Source organism: Aptenodytes patagonicus, chromosome 1 (assembly GCF_965638725.1).
Source record: "Aptenodytes patagonicus chromosome 1, bAptPat1.pri.cur, whole genome shotgun sequence".
Lineage (NCBI taxonomy): Eukaryota > Metazoa > Chordata > Aves > Sphenisciformes > Spheniscidae > Aptenodytes > Aptenodytes patagonicus.
The window spans coordinates 64,182,625-64,206,717 of record NC_134949.1 but is presented as its reverse complement, the minus strand read 5'-3'; the positions used below and the strand labels follow the sequence as shown (position 1 = coordinate 64,206,717).

The window sequence follows — 24,093 nt, the reverse complement described above, 5'->3', positions numbered from 1 at the left end:
CTGGGGGAAAAGAAGAAGGAAAAAAAGATGAGCATCCAACTAGAGGAAATTTTCTTCAAGTGTCAAACCTAACATTTTCTTTACATACAGATTCATCTTATTTGGGGCAAACTCATCTCCAGCAGAGCACTGATGATTCTAGTAATCTGTCATACCTCAGGGACTAGTGGGATTTTTATGTGTTTATTGACTCACTGGTAACCTCTTCATCATCCAGGTGACGGTAATCCAGCCTCTCCCTCTCTAGGATTTCCAGTGGCTAGCTGCAGCTCTCCACACAGCAATGACACTCCTCAAAGCTGCTACTCCCCGCTATGTTTTTCTCTTCTCGGTTTTAAGCCATGTGTTGCCTGGCATGGCCAGCCCAGCGATGAAATAACAGTGCATTCATCCAAATCCCTCCTTCCCAACCGGTTTGCCGACCGCGGGGTCATTCTGCACTTGCCATCCCTCCCGGGTACCAGTGCGTTCTGTGTTTTATTGCTTTGATCTCTTCAACTCCCTCTTACTACAAACACATTTCTGAGAGAAGCAGCAAGCGCGGGGGCGAGCGTGCGGGGAAGCGGTGGAGGGTTTGGTACTCGGCATTTGAAAACAAGGAGGTTTGAGGGAAAGATCAGAATGGGAATGATCCCGCGCTTCCCTCCTGCTCCAGGGTTTCGTCTTGCACCAGGCTGCCCATCATGAGGGCTTCCTGGCACAGGGGCCATCACCTTTCCCCCTGGTTCTTCCCAATTTCTTCCCCCATGGGGTGCTGAGGATTTCGAGGGGCTGAAAGACTCTAGGAGGCTGTGCATGGAGAGAGGATGTCCCCCTGGGCAGCTCTCCGCTCATCAGGGCCGGGGCTTGCACGTAACACCAACCACCCCATACCTCTTTGCGTGGGGGATGCCCCAGGGCCTGCTCAAAGCAAGAGGTGTAGAAACAGCGCTGGCCCCAGAGAGGAAAGTGCAGGCTGGGCCTGTAAAAATTAGAAAGGGGGGGGGGGATAACATAGCCTAGACTTCCTCGGCAGCTCCTTGTCAGAATTTGGGGAAATTTTGGAAGCAGATTCTCCTAGAGCTGTCACTGCAGTGAACCTGAACCACAAATAACTCCACAGCTGTTGCACTGGAGATGCAAGGATCTAAATCAAGAGAGCAGCAGTTCCCCTCACTTCAGTATCGTGGAGAGTCACGGAGGTATCATTCTCCCACCCAGGCTGTTCCTGCAGGTTTTCTCCCAGGAAAGGGTAACCTAAAATGTCACCTGCCAAGCTCCAAAATCATGAGAGTTTTTGGTTTTTTTTTTTTTTTTAAAAGAATACATTCAGTCTCTTTTAAATTTAGCTTGTTTTCAAACTCTTTCTTGCAGTAACACTGAGGTCTAAAAAATGCCTTCCCCCTTTTTTTAAGTCAAAAAACAGATTCTCCCAGGTATGGATGATGTCCAAAAAAAAAAAAAAAAAAGAGCATTATAAGACTTGATGAAAACATAAGGAACTGACAATACTGGGTGCATCTACACGAGTGTTTCAGTTGGGCCCTTTTGAGGCAAACCTCCCCGTTGCTCCCACTTGTTCTGTGCTCATATTACAGAGTGGTCTCAGAGTGCATGAACAGGCATTTGCCCACTGAACAAGACCTAGTCCAAAACAGCCACCCCCCAAAATGCCCCAAACATGGCTGTCAGGTCCTTGGCACCAACTGATTTACTCTACAGACCGGCTCCCACTAGGCCACACTGCTCACTAGGACACACAGAGCCACCATCTCCCGGGCTCCTGCATGGGTAGCTTGTTCTCTGCTCTCATCCACTGAGAGTCATTTTATGGTTCGCACCTCTGTGCCCATGCCTGGAACAGCGCAAGTTTAATCGTGCATCCCTTTACATGGGAGGACAAAAGCATGGGCCTGATTTATCACATGACCCTTCGTTAAGCCCATTAAAGCGGTAAGAAAATTAATTGAAAGTGTTAATACACATCTCTGACAGGCTATCCTAGTTACGACATTTACCTTCACCGCCACAAACGAGTTATCCCATCTCTTCTCCAGAGTAAAGATAAACGTCAGCAGAGATCAACAATCATGTATTATAAATATACAATGCATAATTTTTTTCTCCTGCTGTTTTGAAGCACTGAAACTGCTTTAGATGACAGGCATGAAATATTTAAAAACTGTTGGAATAGGATGTTCTGAATCCTCCTGAACTTTTAATAACTTGCAAATCGCGCTGTCACCCACAGGACAGCACCAGGAAGGTGCTTGTGCCAAGCAGCAACAGCCAGAAAACAGCCCCACTTTTGCTGCACCGAGCAGGTACCATTTCCCACAAAGCAGGCCTTGTAGCTGTCGGGTGTCACTTTGTTATACCTGGACAGTGGGGTATTAAATGCGAAAGAAAATTTGCGGAATAATTATCTGAATTCAGTAAAATCTTGCAGAGAGCTCTCCGTTCAAATGACGTTAACTTCTCAGTGTCCAGAGAAGCATACACAGCCCGCAAAGGCAGGATCTGCTTTACAGTAGGCACACATGTGCTAGATAGCTGTTGTTTACTAGGTCATGTTGATTTTGCTTTCAGCTATGTTTTCTTAGGCACCCACGTCTCTTCATGTAGGAGTGCCTTAGAAATTACAAAATATTACTCCCACTCAACATGCACTCGTGTATGTATACTTCGAGTTTGTGTGTACATAGCTATAGAGATGCCCACCATAAACAAACATTTGCATCCATGAGCTTACAGAAAAACAAAGGTATTTTTCCATCCCTTCACAGGAAAGTACCGCACCCGAAGCAAGAAAGAGCTACAGCCTCACCGCTTTCATCCACCCCCCCTCATCCCAGCAGCACTTTGGGATCCCAACTCCTCCGTGCCTTACTTCCAAAGGGACCACGCTCAGCACAGTTCTGTCGGCCACCTCTCTCCTGGGGCAGATGGAGGAGCAAAAAGGGGGTCCTACCCCGCCGAAAGCCTTTCCCTGCAATGCAACTCACTTGCAACTCAGCATTTCCCCACAGAGGGGCCTCCAAATGCACCGATAATTTCATTCTTCTCCTTCCCTGCCTCTGAAGCATCCCTTCTGCTAGCTGTGGAAAAGCCCAGTTTCTTGGAAAGCAGCAGATTCTTGCTTCAGATAGGAATTCCTGTTAAGGAAGCTGATGCTGATCAAGCCCTTCCCTTCTGCCCCGACCTCCACCCCAGTTTAGGAAATTCACCTTCCTGGAAATGCCTTGGCTATAAATACAGCCCTAAGAACAGCTTGTGACATTTTTCCCTTTACTACATAAACTTTCCGCTTGCCGAAATCATCCCAACGAAAGCCACTGCAGAATATAAACTGGGAAAAGCAGCGCTTCACCGGAGAAGCGGTGCGGGTGGCAGCAGGCGATCCACACACCGACCATCAGCACACGCCTCGGCAGGGAGCTACCTCGCGTGTGGACGTGCGAGACCGTAATATAACTTATCCTAAGGATTCATCCCCTTCCCCACCACCCCTTATGCTCCGTACCCTTCCCCCTCCCTTGCTGTCACCCCAGGTTTGTTTCATTTTGTAAGCAATGGCTTACAGAAGCCACTCGGCGGAAGTTATTAACGCTGCTTTGGTATGAGGAAAATCTCATTAACATCAGCAAAAGGAGGAAGAGTTCTGAAAAGCTCCCAGCTAATTTGCTTTCTTTTAATTTTCTTGCAATTACAGTAAGCAGTGTAGCGCTCTCCCAATAAATGAGTCTTTAGCATTGTGGCAGCAGTTTTCTCCCCGAATCAATTCTCGCTCAAACTTTTAACCCTTCGCTAGATTGCTGGAGAGGAGAAATGACTTGTGTGGTGCACCTTCCGAGAACAAATGGATTTCAGACATTTCCAGTAATTTATCCACACGGTGGAAAATCCCTGTTTTGGCTGTGCTTTTTTTTTTTAATTTTTGCTTTGCAGTCATCACAGCAGTACCAAGTTGGTGCCTCCCACACCCTTTACTTGGTATAAATTCAGTTTCTCTTACAGTAAACAGTTCCTAAAGGCTGCAATCCAGTTCTTTTCTGAAAAGAGGTTCAGTGTAGCATATCCCACACACTGGCTGATTTTGAAAACTTGCTGTGTGATCTATTTTTCCTTACTGCTTTGGAAAGTTGAAGAGCAACAATTTATTTCAGACTGCAGCTTATTATTTTTACTCCACTGTAAAAAAAAGAAATCATGAAAACAAAAAAAAGGAAGAACATTGAAGAATGTTTAAGCATACAGTCTGGAGGGTAGTAAGGGGACAGGGTTTTGATTTGCTTTGTTTTGTAAAGAAAAAAAAAAGGCAAAAATTGTCCTCTGTATAAAGTAAAATTTTTTAGATTTTTTAGATTTTTCAGCCACCAAAAATGTTACAATAAAGCCCAACACCAAAATTTCATAGTGGCAGGTTTTCAATTAGAATGGGAAAAAGGTTAGGCTTTTTTTTTTTTGCTAAAAATTTGGAGAAGTGGAATTGTGGAGGGAAATCATGTTCTGATTAGCCCTAAATGAGATCACTTATCCACATCAAAACAAGTCAGAGAAGTCCAAATACCATTATTATTTGATGGCTCTTTCAGTCAATACTTTTTTTTTTTTTTTAATTCTCAGCTGTGGATTCATCTAAGAACGTTAGCTTTCCGTTTTAATTAAATTTCTAGTCACCAAGGCTCCAACCCAAACCTTTACAGTATCAACCCTAAAATCTAAAAAAATCCCAACCCAAAATAAAGAAGAATCTGTTGCTATTTTTTCCCTGCAGTTTGAACAACGTTTTTCACCTGTTCCTGTAGCAGCATGCAGGGGAAGCAGGGACAGCAGGAGCCCCTGGGAGGGAGCAGAACTCCTGCTTGGACATTTGGAAGTCTCTGCCCAGGTCCCACCGAACACTGCGAAGGTCCAGTCCTCTCAGCAGAGCACACTGCTGACACTGGAGTAGAGAGCAGGGCTGGATGAAAGCGGCACGAGAAGTTTCCTGTCTTCACAGTTAACAGAGGCCTCTCCACAAAAAAATGACCTACCTGTCCTGGGCACTTCATAGAGCAAGAGGAAAAAGCCTGTCCTTTGCTACAGTACACCGATTTTTTTGCAGAGCTCTAATCAGCACACCAGAACATAGGAAAAAACATCGTATTGATTAAAAATTATATTACATGTGGAAATTAGGTGGTTAATGAACTGATGTTTGACTGGACCTTTTGCTGAACACATTTCAGCCAAAGGAAGCTTCTTGCACTGACTTCCAAGTCACAGAAAACCTCACTGCTGCCAACATTTGAAAATAATTAAGGAGGACCTTTGCTGTCTGTGGAAAGAAAAGAAGCCAATAAAGATACATTTTTAGCTTCTTTTAAAGGATATTTGATGATCACAAGCTTCTTGCATGGTCAAAACTGCGTCTGCACGATGAAAAAGGGTGTCCACCAGTACATACATACATGTACCAAGCCCTGTGCCGAGAAATGATTCCTGCATCATTTATATCTACTCTACGTACTTCATAATGTATGCATGGATAAGCTATACCAAATGCAGGATACTGAAACTGTCTCATCTGTCCAGGCCAGTCACAATCACATAATTAAATGATGGCGATAAAGAAATCCTTACTCAAACCAGGGTCAGCAGGAGAAAGTTAATTTTCTTGTTTCTAACAAACATGCCCACCCCATTTACAAGTGAAATCCAGGGGCAATGAGGATTTTCAGCACTGAGAAATCAAGAAATGTGAAGTGGGTCAGGAAAAGTGAACTTGGAGGATTTCACTGGAAAGTCACCCACAAAAAACGAGGGTTGGCATCCCAGCAGAAGTCACTGTCGGGAAGCAAATACCAGCTCATGTTTTCCTCTTGGCTACGGAGATATGAAACCATCGTAAACACAGCTCTTCCTTTCCACTCATCAGTACTCCATCCTCAGAGCTGACAGCATTTCAAAATGAACTCCATTTAGCCACAAAAACATAGGGCACTGAACAAGCACATCTTCTGGTGGTGCAGTCACCGGAGGAAAGGTCCCTTCTTGCCACCCCTTCCCTCTCAGGACCTAGAGCTCCTCAGCCAACAGGAGCATTAGAAAACCCCTTCTGTCGCACAGCCAGAAATTTCTGCTCTCACTCAAAACACTGGGCTTGCTGTGCTCCTAACAAAGCGGTGTTCAAAACAAGCGTTGGCATGTGCATTTATGTGAAATGACTGAATGGCCCCGCAGGTTGATAAAAGGTTCTGGAGTCTTTCACATACAACTAAAGTCATCGGTTTGAACCCGACTCGTATCAGTGGTGTCTGAAACTGGCCGCAGCTGGAAGACTGCTGGTGTCCTATCTAACAGAGTTGGTAGTATCACTCTAACTCCTGGAAGACAAATATACAAGCTGTTTGGGGTACTTTGCACAGAGAGGTCAAGACTTGGAAAGGAATAAGTTTTGAACTTTCTTTTCGCGTATGCTGTTTGTCCCACCAAAACAGCCTGCAGTGGCAGCTGGTAGGCTGTTCAAGCAGATACAAGGCCTTTCATGGATTGTGATACACCCTCCACAGCTAAGTTTTAATTGAAAATATCCTCCATGTTACCATTTCATCCAGTCCTGCAAATCATCTACCACAGCCTTGTGAATCGGGGCTTACGGATGACACTGATGTCTCCAAGAGAACACGCTGGAAGAGTCCATTCCTCCCATACCACCCAATAAAATCCTGCTAATTTAAAACTGAGGATCATGTATGAAGAAGTAATTAAAAAAAAAAAAAAAAAAAAGACGAAAACCCCAATACCATCCATCTGTAATCTGCCCTTCCCTCCATCTCCCAAGGCCATGACCAATTCTGCCAGTCAGGTTTCCCACAACAGCTCCATGTTAGTAAACTCATTCCCCTACAAAAGATAAACACGGATACATAAATTCCCCATCCCATTTGTTTGCATACAAACGCTTAGCTTGAACGAAGCAAAACTGCACCCCTGCTGCTATCGCTCCCTCAAACTCACTTCTGAGAGCAAAGGTCTCCGACCATGCCACAGTGGGAGTGCCCCACAAGTTGGGGCAAACCCAATCGTAAGTCGTATCAAACTAAAGCATAGTTCAGATTAAACCTCATTTTACTGGGATCTTCAAACCTCCTACTGGCACTCAAACTGGTCTGGTTTTAGCCCATTTTTACAGCCTCACGCTGACACCTTAGAAATCTTACTAACCTGATGAAAAGTGCTCCCTAGGCCCTACTTTCTAAACAGTACCAAGCTGCTCGTCAGCCCTTACCAAAATAACAGAGAAATAAAGAGTGATCCTCCCCGTGTGAGTTACAGGCTTTGCCCCTGCCTTGCTGAGGCGGCCAACCCTGCTGGCTCGCTCCTGTTCACACAGCCCTGCACATGCTCAATAACATCATTGATTTTGTTTGTGCAGGCAGAGAGAATCCAATTTTAAAAAGCCACATTGATTCCCACCCATCAAAAACAGAGCAAGCTGCAGTATTTGCTAAATGGATAGAAAAAGACTGAAGTCAGGGTGGAGGGGTGGGAATAATGTCATTAGCCCGAGCTCATTCTGAAGGATGAAGAATTACAAAAACAGACAATAAAATAGTAACCGTCTGACTTTACGTTATTTGTCATAGTTTCTAAATTACAAAAATAGCAATTCAACAACAAGGGAGTGCCCAGGCACAGAGACAAGGGATGCACAACGGAAGGCATCCAAGAGCATGTAGCTGTGATTAGTTGCATTTGGAGCATGAAGACACACACGCACGCACACAGCGTGCGAGAGAGGGCACAGACGCAGGAACCGAGAGAGAAGCCCTGCGAGTATCTGCAAGGGTCCTGTCTGCTTTTCAGTTCTTTGTTTTAGCACATTAAACAAACAGAGCCATCGCACAGGTCACCGAGGACCTTCCTTCTGCAACTGTGGCCCCAGCTGCACTGCACACAAAAACTATTATTATTCTCTAATGGCTGCACCTTTTGGACAATGATTCAGTGTTTTGGGTTTTTTTTTTTTTTCCTCCTTTTGTGCAGTGCCACTTAGTCTTTCGCTTCATTTTATGTTTTATTCGCACACTCTTGAAATCTTCATGTAGTGACTAAAAATTCATGAGGAAGCCTTAAGTAGGAGCCCCCACTCCCCCCCCTTTTTCTAACCGTAGTGAGCAGCTAAGTAGGTACTGGGCATATATCGGTACTGCCGCAGCAGTGAGGGGGTGAGAGAAGCTGCGGATGGGGAGGGAGATGGTGCTGCAGCCCTGGGGGTGCGTCCTCATCCCAGATCTAGGACCGTGAGCTACAGACGGTGCTGACATAGGGCACCACGGCTCATCGGGGCCCCGCAAACATATCCCAGAGCACAGACACCCCACACTCGACACGGTGGCTGTGCTTCAGCTCAACACCATGCACCACCCAACCACGAGCCTGCCCGTGAGTTGCAGGGCAGTCACTCATCTCTTCAACTTCAGTCTGATGATGTGAACAGGCAAGTGCTCACTAGCATTAGTGAGGCTTTCATAATTGGTCCCAGCTGGTTAGTTGTAACATGTCTTGTTGTTGAGCAACTACCTACTAACGCTGTCAGACATCCCCTGGTTGCATAAGGAGGGTTAGTATCATTATTAATTACGGGCTGCCACCAGCCTGTGTCACACTCTGCAGATAAGAAAGCCTTTAAGCTCCTGGTCAGTCAAGGCCTCGTTGGAAGATCTCATGCCAGCTTCAAGGAAAGCAAACTCAGACCGTAGCCACAGCAGCCTCTTGCCCTTTCTACCACGCTACGGTTCCCGCAGTGCCTCAATCTTCTCTCCCCTCTGGGTGCCACAGGGTCTGCTGCCAAGGCCAGCAAGCTGCCAGCCCTCCTGCCACTGCGCCGGGCAGCACGCAGAAACCCTGGCTCACCAGAGAAATGCACTTGTGTGCACATGGGTACACGCAACAAGAGCACAGCAGATGTTTCAAAGCATCATGAAGAAATGTACCCCAGCGCCCAGCCACGCCACTGACGAAAACCGTGACAGCAGCAGATACAATAGTGCGGCACAGCTTCAAGCATAACCTAAAAGCTATGCAAAGCAATGCTGTATCAAGCAAATGCACTGCTCCTGGTGTGGAAGGGAAACGCACAACAATTTGGATCTTTCTCAGGAGGCAAAAGCATGGGGGAAACATAATGGAAGTGGCTATTTCGCAAGCTGCTTGAGAATACCAATGGCTCTGATGACTTAAAGTTTGCAACCATCCCCACTCCTCCAGCCCTCACTCACCATTCAATTTGATCTGTGTGATACACAAAGTCAGGGCATTTTCTGCAGAAAAACAAGCAGCATCCCCTTCTTTCTGCCTTGCCATTGGGCTGCCATGACATCCCCCTCACAAAACTAAGGGCTATAGTTATATTCTACACACAGGATTCTTACAGGACTTAAAACACCATTTTGAAGGCAGTAATCAGATCCTGTAGCCCCAGGCTAAACTAAAAGCTGTGTGTGCCTAGGAGCTAGAGCTCCAGGGTTGCTCAAAAGCACAGACCTTGAACTGGAAATGAGTCTCTTCAAATCCCACGTAACACCACACTGCAGAATTGGGCTAAGAGGAGTGATCTACGTGGCTGTATCAACTGTCTAGAGCAACTCTGGCCTTTGCTATCCTCATCTTTTATCTGAACCAAGCTCTCATGCTCTGGGTTTGCTCCTGCTTCTTCTCTCTCTCCAACTTCTACTTTGGCTGCCCTTCAGAGCCTGAGAAGGGCATCAAGGCTGCTAGGAAAATGCCCTGACAACTTACAGGTGGGACAGACACTGCTGCACTTCTCGAGCTGCTGGGGAGAAGCATCTGGCAATTCTTTACCTCTCTGATGAGGAGGCTGAAGGCTTGGGCTCATTCAAGGTCCACGTTAACAGGACACTCTCCACCAAAGTGGGGGGGCTGTCAACTGTGTCTCGACACCCAGCTGCCAAATGCTGCAGATTGATCCTTTTTCTAAGATGTGAGCTATCTCCCTGTGCACACCCAATGCCTCCAATAACCACACAGGAACAGCAAATACACTGCAACACTTCATACCCATTGCTACCATTCTTCATTTTAGTGTAGCAATTCAACACATGCTTTAATGTTACCCATGCCTCTGGAAGCCAAGAGGGCCATTCACATAAGCTTAAGCTTAGTTTCTTTTGCTAGATCATAGGTACTGATGCTGGAAGGTAATTCTCTAAATCCAATGTAAATGTTTCAAGTTTATTCCCAAAAGATTTATGTAGACATAAATATACAGATTAAAAACAAGCAAGACTTTGGGGGCTTTTTATTACCTTCTAAAGTAGCCAGGCACATGGATATTTTATCTCTCTTTTGTATCTGCTTTCTTCCAACTGCATAGTTCAGAGACTTCATACAGATCAGAGGCAAAGTTCAGACTAGCACTGACAATGTCATTAAAAAAAAAAAAAAAAAGAGAATTGTGTTTTCTTATGTTCTCTGCTCTTTTATTGCTATTTTCAAAATGAAGAACAGACCCTATCAAAGTGCTACGGGCTGAAAACATAACTCTAAATGATACAGGAAATCCAACTTTGTGCCAATCCATTTTTATCATCTCTTTGTGGCCATAACAAAGCTGAGAACAAGAGCTAAACAATAGAGAAAAAAGAATAATTTCAACATAATTTTTTTGCTGAAAGTAACATCAGTGACAATAACAAGAATCCATTCAAAAGACAGAATGTTATCTTCTAACCCAGTTAACATGCCTTCCTTTCTCTCACTTACTATATATCTTACACATCAAGCTGTATTTTGGCCTCGCTTTCAAAGGAATACATTTGGAGCCGCCACGTCTCCTTACACATATCGGCATTGCTAAGCAGAACCTAGTCCATGCTACCTTTCCCTTCCCTGGTCCCTCATGCACCTGCCAAGAGGAGATAGGTTATCAAACAAGCCTCCAGAAAAGCATTTCCAGAAACAACAACATGGCTATCTTCTGCTTTTGCTCATGCAACCCTTCAGAATCCGTTCCACTAATTTAAGTTGCTAACAATGGCAGGAGCTGTATTTTTGACAACTACAGGGATGAGATCGCTTAGGTATGCTTTTATTTTTGATACAGGCCTTCACCATTACTTCCTTTTACCTGCTGAGATCAACTAGCAGTATTTCATCATTAACTTTTTAGCATAGTAATCAGGAAATTCAGCTAGCCTCAGCTGAACCTGTTTACCTTTTAGATTTCATCTGTCCCTCTTAATATTGTTGTGAGCACCAAAGAAATACTCCATTTTCCTCTTGGATGATTATTCTCTGTTTGCAGTCTCCCACTGGCAAGTAAAACACTCTTAAACAAAATAAACTGAAACTTTTTTTAAGCCATCGGATACTTCTTCCACCCCACCACCCTGGACTTTCTTTTGAGTGCACAGCTCTGCATGGAAGCAACTAGTTGAAACACAAATTCTTACCATGGTGGATCTGAAAAAGGCCACCAACTTTCCTTCTGCATGCCAGCTGTCACATTAACGTGCGTGCTAGCCCTCATGGTCACGTGTACCATAATACTCTCTATTACCCTTTTGTTTAAGAGCCTCAGCCACAAAAATCTTTGTGCGTTAGGTGCTGTAAATACAGCCCTGCTTCAGAAAACACAGCATCTGAGGAGAACAGCATAAAGGTAAACAGCGACAGACACCTACAGCTAGATTGGAGAACACAGGGAGAAAACACGGTGTTGCTCAGCAGTATTACCACAAGTGATCTAATCATACGATCTGCAGTTAAAACACAACTCATTACAGTACTGCTCCTCCTGTTGTCAAGTTAACTGAAACATTGCTAACTTCTTCTTGTCTGCCTTTACACGACCACAAGCATCAGCTGCAGGAACAGATGATTCTCCTTCTCCTCTGAAGGCTTCAGCTGGTGAGCTTCCTGGGCTCAGGAGCTGCACAAGTCACCAGAGTTATCTGAGAACTGTCCCAAGTCTCCCGCAAAGGTAGAAGTTCAGTGATGACACTACAAAACTTTCGGCACTTTTCATGTCTCATCAGGCCTGGGGTACTATGCTCACACTTAAGAGCTTCTGCTTCAAACCAGCTAGGAACGGCAGTGGTTGGCAAAAAGAAAAATAATCACAAAGAGTTAACCCAACTCTTTGAACCGTAGAGTTTTTGATTCAGAGTCACTTCAGTTAGATTCAGGCCAAATCCCACACATCTACCCTGCCTCTGCCCCTGAGCGGGAGCCTTTGGAGACAAGCAGTAGGTTTGGTAGCGGGTAGAAGTCTGCTACTCCCTGGCTAATGTAAACCAGCAGATGCAGGGATGGAGGGGACAGAACCTGAACGTGCCCCCAAGCACCGATCCCATGCAGTCACAGCAAATAAAGGCAAAACCTGTCAGCACAAAATAACTCATGTCTGTGCAAGTAAAACAATGTCTGTGATTACTTCTGTCCTTCAATAAGTAGAAGACAGAGGTCAAGCTGCCATTCAGGGACTCACAGGCTACTTTCCAGCCCATCGCAGGAGAAGTACGCTGTCCTGTTTAGAAATTGGCTACCTCTGGTTTTGAAGTCTCCAGATAGTGAGAAGGGTGATATCTCATCTTTTTTTCTCCCACATCCTTCCTTACATGGGGAACAGCAACTTCCAGGTAGCCTTCACCTGTAAGACAATTTTTCCTCTGCCCTTCCCCTCTCTCAATTCCTAGAGCCACTTCCCTTCTATTTATTCCTCTTAGAACTGAAAATTTCTCACAATATATATATGCATGCCTCTCTTCTGCCTTTTTTTTTTTTTTCCCCTTCTCAAGCACCACAGACTAACCATTGTATGACCTGGCCTAAAAGGCAAAGGACATTTCCTTGACCTTCCTCCTTAAACAGGTAACAGCTGTGGCTCTAACTCAGCTTAAGTCAGGCCACAAGATTAGTGTTTTTCAAGCAAGATAACCACTCTCAACTCCTTGAGAGTTGCTCCTTTTCCCCAGCATGACCTGGAGAAGGAGGCAGCTACTGAGCCCCCACCTGAGAATTAGGTGCCTTTACATTAGCTTAGGCTAATTTGAAGCATCAGTGCAGCAAGTGGCTTGAGAAGTTAAGATAGAAACTTTGGGGACTCAAATCACAGCATTCAGGGGTCTGAAACTATACTAGTTGTAGCATCTTTAGGTAATTTCTCTCTTCTGGTAATGACTCATTCGTTTATAAACCAACGTCAGTCACTTTTCTAACCTCAATGCCAATAAGCAGCAGAGCAGAAACACTTTCCAATCAGAAAATGCTCTTCAGTGTAATACAGCTTTTCAGTCCCACTGTGCTGGGGCCTAAAACTTGTGAACCTTATGAATGCACAGACGTACACAGTAAGCTTCCTCCGTGTTACACTTAAATCTCTTGCCTGCAGTGAGCAAACGTACAGGGGGAGGCAAAAACCTGATAGGATTTAAATACGTGGTACTTGAGCAAAGCATCCCTGAAATCCTGTGCAAACTGTGTTGCTAATGCTGCTTTTTCATATTCAGAAGTGCGGATGATGAATCTCACTACTTGTAATTCTTATTTTCACGCTTGGAGCACCGATCTCATGCCAACAGCCCCTCAGCTCATTCTGCTTCTCACCAGCCACTACTGCCATTAGCCAGCTACTGCCCTGCCCCAAACAAGTGTTGAAATAATTGGAGAGGGACATAGAAAATCACATTTCAGTATGTGACTGCAGTGCCTTCTCCTTCATTGACTACCTATTGCTGGAGTAACGTCCGTGGGTCACCACACCACTGTTCCTATGAGCAGCTGCTGCTGCTCTGTCATCCGAGCTGAAAAAAACAGAGCACCCTTTCCCCTGCTCCGTTTCCTTTGCACTTGGTGAGGAAGCAACTTGAGTGGGAGGAGAGAAAGGAGAGCAAACACAAAACCACAGAAGCAAGCAACTAGGAGCAGAGACCAAACTTCATGTCTCTCATATACATGCAAACAGCAAACTCTGATTGCAGCCGGCCCTTGTTCTAGCCCCGCTAATTGTACCGTCACTCACAAGTATCGCTGCAGAAGCAACTGCTTGTCACCATACTGAGCTAAGTTATTTCCCAGACCGTGCTCTGAGCACAGGTATCTTTACCAAAAGACAGTGTGTCGTTTATGTACTACCGAGGTGGATTCTGAAGCGCTACAGCCAATAGCTGCAATAGGAGGGTTTTGATTTCTCTTAGGTAAATAGCTCTTTTTAAGTAAAACAAGCTAGCCATTTGTAGCTGTTTCAGACCTGCCCTGGTACAGTAAATATGAGAGTGACCTTGATTTTTCACATCATTTCACCAGGCTGCAGCCTTAAAAGGGACTTACTGTGCTTATAAAGCTTGAGAGAAGAAAAATAGATAGCAGGAAATCCTGTGACAGGCTTGTTTTGGTGATCATGTGAGAGAGATGGTAGCAAGAGAAAAAAAAAACACCAAAAAATCCTAAACAGAAGAACACCTGTGGCCAACCTGCAAGTGGGGAGAGTGGGACTTCCAAACCTCTCACTAATCCTCCTGGCATTACCAAAACGACTCTGGCAGCGAGTCATAGATAAGGTAGGGATTAGTTTAGGATTCCGCGCTGGATTTTTAAAAAAATAAAAGTTCATGCATGTTTATGTCAGGAGTACCTAGACGACTTCAGGTAGCAGCATGCAGGCAGGTAATGGAGTGTATTTGCTCGCTATCTCCTCTCTGCAAGCCCTCTCGAAAGCATACGGGAACTCCAGCTCAGCTGCATTTGAGGCGTATTTGTTTCCAAACCAGGAAGTGTTGCTTTTCGGGGAGGTCAGCCCCAGGCCTGGGACTGCGTGGCACTGGGTGGTGTGAATGCCCACAGAGAGAAGGTGTGCTTAAATGGGAAAGTTATGGGGCAGAGGGGGTGGAGCGGAAGGGGAAAGAGGAGTGCTCTTTCTCTGCAATTGTGTCCCTCCGGAGCTGATGTGGAGAAGGGTGAGGTGAGCTGCCCCAGCGTGGGCAGAACACCTGTGTCAGAGCTGGTGGTTGACCACTGAGCCCTGGTCAGCAGCCCTGCTGTCGCAGCTTTGCTCCTCCTCCTGCTCCCTGCCTGCACAGCACCGCCCAGGCCACGGGCAGGGCCACTGAGCGTGAACGGGGCTGCTTGCATCCAGAGGGCTGCCTTTCCCTCCGTGGGGATCATTGACACGCTTGAAAGCAGGAGCAGCCTTGGGAGAAAGCTCTTTTTTTTAAAGCAAATTTGCATTTACCTTCTTTTCCCTGTGTTTTGCTCTTTTGCACAACTGCCATTTTCCTAAAAAAGGGACCTTTGTTTAGCAGTTCACCTGCTCCCGGTGCTCATCCCCTCACCTGAGACTATCATCCTGCCGCTTGCATTGGTCGCACTGGCAATCCTATCCCCTTTCCACATCCCCTGCTAATGGGAGACTGTAATTTCAAGCGGGGAAGAGAAACAGCTGGAAATTAGGAACTCCTAAGAAACAAATACTCTTTTTCACACAAGTATCTCTAACAGTGACGAACAAAGGAGAAGCAATGTGCGAATGACAGGGTATGGTTAACAGGTGGCCCAAAGCCCAGATTTCGGGGTGCTCTTAGGGTCTCCGGTTGTTCCAACAATTAACGGTGAGTGTGGCAGCCAAAAATCATTTTATTTTTTTATTATTATTTGTAATCTGTGCTTAATGGGACTTTGCCAACTGGTTCCCTGTGGTGTTTTACCTCATTGGACTATGGCAGAGGTTTTGCAACTCCAGCTGACTGGTGAGGACCAGAGCCTCTCACCCATGGGGTAGCACCAGCTGATGGAAAACCAGCGCTCCTGCCCTGGTACCTGCCTCTGGCTGCCTTTCACATACTTGTCTCTGATCCACAGCACCCCAAATGGAGTGGGCCCTGCCCGTGGACACACAGGTTCCTTCCTTTCCAGCCACCAAGACAAAACTGAAATCTGCAGGAGGAATAATTACTGTCAGTCCCCCGTCTTTGCTGTATAGGAGCTGTTTTGGGAGAGGGGACAGAAGGGACTGGCCCAGCACTCAGTTGAGATATTTGATTTTCCACCACTCAGACACGGATGGGCCAAAAGGAAGCAGTACAAGACTTCTCCCCCTCCTCGGGCTATCAGCGACTTCTCTTTCCTGGGGAAAGCCTCCCTGTCAGCTTCCTTGCAAACAGCCCTTTGTTGCAAATATTCTTGGGCCCGGAGGCACATAACTCAGCATATTTTATACACTTGGTTAATAAATAAACAAAGCCCTCCTGTGACAGCCTTTCCGACTCCGCACAGGGACGCAGGGCTCCTCTCGGAGCGAGGCCAGCATCACGTGCTGAAGCCGAGCAAGGAGATGCTGCGGCATCACAGGGAAAGGAGCAGATCGCTAACTTTGACAAGGTAGAGGAGGAGCTGGCATGTCTGTTCAGAGCAAAATAAAAAACACCTAAGGAGATGGTAAGAAGGTTTCAGCAGAGAAATCCCTAGAGAGACTCCAGTCTGAAGAGATTGTTCAGGCTGAAATATAGGGTTTTCAGTTTTAAATTAGACCCCAGAAAGGGAGTTATTTTGGAATATACAGTGTGTATCTTCTGTTGGATGCACCACAGGCACAACGCTGGTTAACCATCCCTGCTCCAGGGTGATTTATACACAAAGGAACTTGGCAAAGAAATATCTTTGCTTGAGTTTTGTAAAACCAAAAACTAACCTGGCCTGACTATCACACAGATGGGACAAAGCCAAAAGCTTTCAGCTGAATGGCTGCTCCCTTCTAAGAGTTGGTGGTCTGGATACAATGAAACTGAGATTCAATTAATCTTGGTGTTGGTTTTGCAAAAAAGAATTCTGCTGAATTTTGGTTCTGAAAAAAACAACTCCAAACTCCAAATGTCCTTGGGAAAGAAATGAAGAACTGCTTAAAATAGTATAGCTTGAAGTCTGCTTTCCTCCACAAAGTCGTCTACAATGTATTGCCTGTTCTGCAAGCCTGTAGTCCTACCAGGAGTGATCATCACCAAGTGAAACCAAGCCTAGACTTCAGCAATGAACTTGGTGGTTTTGCTCCAGTCCCCAGAAGAAACATTCCTCCTCAAACCATCTAGCTATCCTGCTTTTTACTTTGGAGAGACAGAGTCAGTAAAGCAGTGAATGTTGCAGGTAGGATTGAAACAGACTGGCAGAGCCATGAGGCTCCCACAGCTGCAAAAGCAGTCAGGTCTGAGATAGAGATATTTCTGCAAGTCCGGAATGGCAGAAGGTTTTGAAATGTAAGTGCACTGACATTGTTATACAAGGACGTAACAAATGCCAATTCACCGAGTAAACTAATAAGCGCAGCCTATCCCTGCTGCCATTACTACTGCCTCATTTAAAGGGCAGTTTTGGCCAGAATGACGCGTGCTCTGAGTCACACAATGGGGAAGAGGTCGTGACACTGCTCGGTAATCTACCTTGCTTTGGCTCCCTGTCAGCATGGCTAGAGGACCGATACCTGTCATGGCACGATGTCCACATGTGACTAGACGGATCCAGTTTAGTCCCCTGCATCCATCAGGACCCACACTCACCCAGCTAAGCATGTACAGCCAGTTAAAAAACACACCTGCACACAGCCTCGCTATATACTCCGTATGGGCAGCTGACAACATGCACGTAGGCCTTTATGTCTGCCTATTTTCTTGCAGTGTCTGAAACTAGACTGATAAACACCTCTTCAAACTGATACTCAGCTTCATTCTCTGTTATCCAAACATGTCATCAAAGGCCACTTACCAACAAGCAGACATCTCAACCCATGGCCAGACACGCCACATACCAAAGCCTTTTGAAAACAAGGCACCAAAACTACATTTATCCCTTAATATGCAGGGGTGACAGACATTATTTTATATCTGCAATATTCTGCAAATTCTGAAAGACTTAAATCTCGTGATTATGCCATTAATTAGTGAAATGCACTCATCCCTGGGGTGCAACACAGCAGCTATTTCAGCTGAGCAGCAAAGAAAAGCCAAGAGGGCAAGGTAGCTTGGTGGTAATGCCCCAAGGAGAAGCTCTCCTGCTCCGAGCTTCCCAGCACTGTCAGCCCACGCTAGGGAACCGCTCTGGTTCCAGCAAGGGAGGACCGCAGCTCTACCCACCATCCCAACCACCCCCTCTCCCAGAGGGTACTACCCCCTCTTCCACCTGGGTGCACGAATGTGGGCTCTAACAGAGGGGACATCTGTTGCAGCCTGAGCCCTGCATTTCTCAGGATGCGGGTTTTCCTGGGAAGCTGTTCATACATGGATTATCAACCCAGAAGGGATCTCGCTGGACATTCATCCCTCTGACCTCCTGCAAAACGGAGATCACAAAGCCTACCTCAATGACCTCCCCTTCAAAGTGCAGCATAAAAAAGAAAAGGAAAAAATAAAATCCCATGCAGATACCCCGTGACACAGCGGCTGTCACAGCTTTTTGATCGGTTGCTCTGTGAACAGGGCTTCATTTCTAGCCTAAGCATGTCTGGCTAAAACTGCCAGCTGCAAAGCCCTGCTCCTGCACCGCGAGCTGGGCAGAGCAGCCCTCCATCGGCAGCTTTTCTTCCTCACACAGGCACCTCCAGACCATGGCTGCATCACCACGTAGCTCCATGAAGGGTCACTGATCAGGCCCAGGCCGACTCAGCTAGTGATAAGTGACAAGACGAAGGACTACGGTGACTGGGGGGCAGGGTGGGACCACTGTCCCAAAGAAGGGGGAACGCTTGGATGGCCACTAGCCAGGTCCTACACGCGCAGGCTATGGATGCTACATGAGAAACGCTTTGTACCACAGTGAGTTTTGCACCACAGGCTGAAGATGGGTGGGAGGAAGCTCTTCACAGCACTCCCCCTTTTAGATGACAACTCTGACCACAGTACTGACAAAATCTCTGACTTGGCTGGAACACCAGTGCAAGGAGTGGCCAATGAAATCGGGACAGGGTGGGAAAGCCCCTGCGCAGCCCACCACCGCTGGTGGGGAGCGGGGGGAGCGATGTGAGTGCGACAGCGCCAGAGCTGCGCAGCCATCAGGGCCAGGGCAGATTAACAACGCGCTGGTGCAGGCCTGGTGGGCGAGAGGACCCTACCCCTGGTTCCCAGTCTGCTCTGGGGTCATTCCCCTTTAGTAAAGGACTCAGGGCCTTAAGCTCTCACAACGGCCGCGATGCCCTTTGTCATTTCGGTGCGGAGCCAGTGGCAGGGCCCAGCATACGCCCTGTCCCCACACCCCGCCAGGCTCTGGCTAGTGCTTGTGCCCTTCACCAGAGGTGCAGGCCTGGGGCAGGCACCGGGGATGTGACGGCGCTGCCCTCCCAGAAGGGGACTCTCGGCGGCGAGGGGGACTTCCTGCAAAGCCCACCTTAGCCTGGCGTGTCGTGCCTTTCTCAGGCCCCTCTACAGTCAGGACCTCCAGATTTTTCTCCTTCCAGATCCTTCCGGAGAGCACTGGCTTAGCCTGAAAAAATTCCCTAGTGGGACAGAAAGTTCCTGATGTTGGGGCTCCCAGTGAGGGCCTCCGAGCTGTGCCAGCAGAGCAATACCAAGTCCGTTCCTCTCACAAGAAACTGGGCTGAGGGATCCAGTTCATCTTCAGGCCACGTTACATGGCAGCAATGGCAAATTGCTCACGTAAAGTCTGCAAGCAGCCCTGGGACTGTCTTAGCTTATGCTGCACTATGCATATATGGGCCAAGAAAGAGCAGGGAGTTTGTTTCAAGACAATTCTGTCTTCCACCTCCAGGAGAAGAAAACAGGCCTATCATTTATAGGAAGAGGAAAGGCCTTATATTGCTCTGAGAATGAGCAGGATCCCACACAACTTTCCTCACTTGAAAGGATTTGGCCATCACATTCTTGATAGTAGTGTTAACAAAAAAAAAAAAAACCAAGGAGGGAAAGGAAACAGCAAGTTGTTAATAAAATATGGGGACGACCTGGGAATTTGCTCCCAAAAGCCCATGATAAAAAAACCTCCAGCTGAGAACTGACCTCTACATTATATCCCCAGCGCTCTGCCTCGTCTTTCCTTAAATGCATGGGGCACAGGGCTTCTGTCAGTTCTTTGGCATGCCTGCTTAAAGTCTGAGAGGTTTTACTCTGAGGAAGTTTTTCCTTCATGTTCAGCTTAAATGTGCCATTTCTTGAAGTCATTCCCTTGTCTTTTATACTCTAGCAAGCAAAACAAGTGTAAATAAAATGGAAGACACATGAAATCTTTATAAAGCCCTGTGTTTCCCCTAGCATGAGAGTTCCTTCTCTTTGGAGTGGAATGGGTCTTTACTCTGTGCTGTATTTTTCCCCATCAGAAAATGAAGAAGAATATAAATTTTCCTCATGACTTGAATTTAGCTTCATCAGCAGCCCCCTGCTGATGTAATTCAACCCAACAAGATTTTTTTTCTTCTTTTTCTTATTTTTTTCCCCGGTGAGCTGCTGCCCCTTTTCCCCTCCTCCCATCAATTCAGGCATGGAAAACAAGGGAGGAATTAGACAGATAGAACTTATTATCTAACAAGCTGCAACTTCAGACCGGGCAGGAATAACATTTAAAATACAAAAAGCAAATTTTATCAAGCCTTTTCCTCCCCAGAGACTGCCACAAAAATATTCCTTGTTTGTTGCTGAGAATGAACCATTTTTTTCTTTCATTTCTGCTTTCTGTCACATATTTCACTTTGGCTGCCCCTTCTGTCTTTCAGCTAGGGACCTAGGCTGCTAATGCAGAATCACAGATAACTCAACAACAAAATGCCTGTATTATCTTTTTTTTTTTCTTCTAGTCTGCCAGGTAATTGCAACCCTAAAAGCTTTTGCATATTTACCACAGAAACATGTCTCTCCTGGAGGATGGGACTGTCATCAGGTAGAATATTTCATTTAACAAGCCTCTTCTGAGGTATAAACTAGTGTTGAGGATTTTTTTCTGTCCTCCTTCAGAGCAAAGGACAAGCAGATAAAAATCAGCTGCTTCAGTGCTATACTGTCAAAGTTCCTGTTCCTGTGAAAATTAACTCTTCCCAAGCTCAGAGCTCAGGTGAACTTTGCCACTGTGATGTTCATGAAGGAAAAGGGTCTGTTATCAACTCATGTTGTTTTTCTGTCCACAGTCCTCCCCATGTATAAGACAGATTTCCTTCCTATTTACAAACAGAGCAACTACCCTGCTTTTCTGTAACCCATCTGATGAGCTGTGGTTGCTGCCAGGACTGATTTTCATTAAATCAGTCATCAAGAAGGATCACATTTTCCCTCTTCGCCCTGTTTCACAGAATTACAACAAAAACGTGGCCTGAACATTTCTAAATTCAGCTGTCATCTAAAGACAAATTCCCTTTTTCCCCCCACTATTTTCCCTCACCCCTGAGGTAGCAGTAGAATTGCTTTTTTTGGTCCGTGGGATGTTGAATCAATCTGACTGGTACCAAAGAGAGGGTCTGAGGAGAACATCTACAGAGAGACTTTGTGTCTTGGAGTCAAGACAGAGGGAGAGGATGACCTTCCAGGGGTTATGAAAAGAGGCTGCTTTGCTGAAACTGTTTAACAGACTGAAGAGGGATATAGCTGGTTCACACGTTTTGCTTTGGGCGCGCCTACACAGAGGTCAGAACTCCATCCTAGCACATAACATACCTGTAGTTGAAAGCACTGTGAGTGGGAATCGACTGTCCATGACAGGTCCTCAGTCCAACACCAAACTACCGACAGTACAGATTCATCCCTACCAACAGCTTCCCACATGGAGAAAGGTGTTTCCAGCCTGGCCAAGCTGCCTGCTCACCTGGAGCAGAGCCAACAGGAGCCAGCCAGAATACCCCCATTGACTCTAGCAAGCTCTGCAGCCTGTGTGAAAACTACACCTTGTCAAAGTATCTTCTGCATCCATACAGTTTTCCTGTGGGCCAACCTTATTCTTGTAAAGTCCCTGGTTTCACGTATGAATAAAGACTGAAAGACACAGTTGAAATATGGATTGATTGTTTAGGTTAAGGTCTTTCTGCAATCAAGAACCTACTTGTATTGACTTGGAAAGGAAATGTGGACTCTCCAGATCCATCCTCTCTTCTATAAACAGTCCCAGAATGAAGTACTGACAGAGGTGAAAGGATTTCTAAATTGTAACTGGCAAACTCTGTTTTTACTACATTTTATGGTTATTTACAAATTTACAATGGTTTTCAGTGCAAGTAAACTGTAAGAGGTTAGGATACCATTTTTTCTGTCACCAACAAGCCATTCTAAGAGCCATCCCAGTTTAGGATTAAGGGATGACTCTCATTCATTTACAGGAATGTAAGAAAATTCCCATAGGTAAAATATTTCTCCTAGTAACGTTACATAAGCCCAGTCTCTTACCTGTAATATCTGGATTGAAGGTAGGTAGAACACACAGCTTTAGACACATGGCTAGCTGAACCAAAGTCTATGACCTTGACCCTATATGGCTGTCGGGATGGGTCTACCAACATGATGTTCTCTGGTTTGAGATCAGCATGAATCAGTCCCAGGCTTTTCAGCTTCATTAGGGCAGTTGCTACCTGCTGGAGAATTGGTCGAATATACTTAAGGGGCAAGGGACTGAATTTGTTTTGTTTTAGGAAATCATAGAGGTTCTGCTCCAACATTTCAAAGACCAAGCACGTGTGATTCTTGTGCTGGAAGCACTCGTATGCGCGGACAAAGTTGTAGTCATCCGCACTTTCTGTGCTCAGCCGAGCCAGGATGCTCACTTCAATCTGGCCTTGCCGGGCATAGGAAGGATGGTTCTTCAGGATCTTGATAGCCACAATCTCATTAGTGCCACGTTTCCAGCATTTGACTACTTGTCCGAAGGTTCCACGGCCAAGAAACTCTAACACTTCATACGTGTTGGTCATGGAACAGAGCACCTCATGTTGCACCAGCTGGTAATCCCCTTCGCTGTTGGAGCCACTGTTTTTGGAGGTGGCCGTGGAGGTGGTGGCAGTGGCTACAGTGGCCCCACTGGCATTGTTCTGAATCATTGGTGGATGCTCTTCGATGATCTGCACGCTGCTTGTGTTCTCGATCTCCTCACTCTTGCGCTTAAGTCCACATTTTTGGTAGGTGTCCAGAAGGCTCACAGTGCTGCGACGCATCAGGTTGTGTGGCCCGCCCAGTGTTTGCCCAGACACTGCAACCACACCAGAAGTGCTGTTGGCGGATGTCACCACGATGTGCCCCGTGCTTGCTGGGAAGATGATGGTCTGTTCATAAGGGATGCTCGGATTGGGGATCTGGAGGGAGGCGTTGACGGCTGCTGCGGCGGCTGCTTGGGAGGACTGCACGTTCTTGCTCTGGCTGTAGACTTTGCTGTGTGTGCCGTACCCAGTCATATCCCAGTTCGAACTCGGCTCCACTTTCAGTTTCTTCACGCTACAGAAGGCACTTGACTGAAGGGTGTGAGGAGAGAAAACTTGCACATGCGAGGCCATACCTGCAATACAACATCAGAGTGAAACCACAGTGTCAAGATGCCTTCCCCAGCTTTTTTCATTTGTTCAGTGGCAGGAAGGGAAAATGGGATACAGACTTCAGATACAGCACAAGCACACACCCAAAAATCAAGTTCTTCCAGAAATATGTATTCAACACAAATAAAATATTAGGCTCTAAAATAAATCATTACCCCTGATTGAACTATACTGACAACAACCAAGATTCCTGCTCTCTTGCTCTCCCCCTTCTCATTTTTAGTAACAGGAATGTAAATGTTATTTTTACCTCCTCTGCCTAAAGAGACTCCTATTCCCATTGTCTCCAGGAATATATCTAGCTCTCAGGAAGAACTGATGTCAAATACTGCAAAGTATTCTGCCTATGGAGGCCAAATCTCAAATCCTCAGGCTCATCCTATATTAAACAGTTTGGTGGATCTGACTTAAGCCCTCCGTTTATTCCCATAAAACCACTGTGTAGCTTCTGGCCTGCAGAGAGCCAGGATAGGACCAGGAGATGATACACCGTGACAAAATGGAGGTGCACGGACAAAGTGGAGGAGCCAGGACAGAAGCAGCAGATGATGTTTCAGGTTGCTTGCCAAGTCTGCATGTGGGAATCGTGCACAATGCTGGTCTATGCTCAGGGA

General features: G+C 46.1%; 1 protein-coding gene across 2 annotated transcripts in view; it reads right to left on the bottom strand.

The window, feature by feature from the left end:
• HIPK2 (homeodomain interacting protein kinase 2) overlaps nucleotides 1–24,093 on the bottom strand; it is a gene marked incomplete at its 3' end in the record, with an annotated part of 139,393 nt that overhangs the window by 71,029 nt on the left and 44,271 nt on the right. For both annotated transcript variants that reach the window (XM_076339831.1, XM_076339839.1), the window contains 1 exon segment: nucleotides 22,344–23,442. In XM_076339831.1, coding sequence (XP_076195946.1) covers nucleotides 22,344–23,442 — 1,099 coding nt within the window.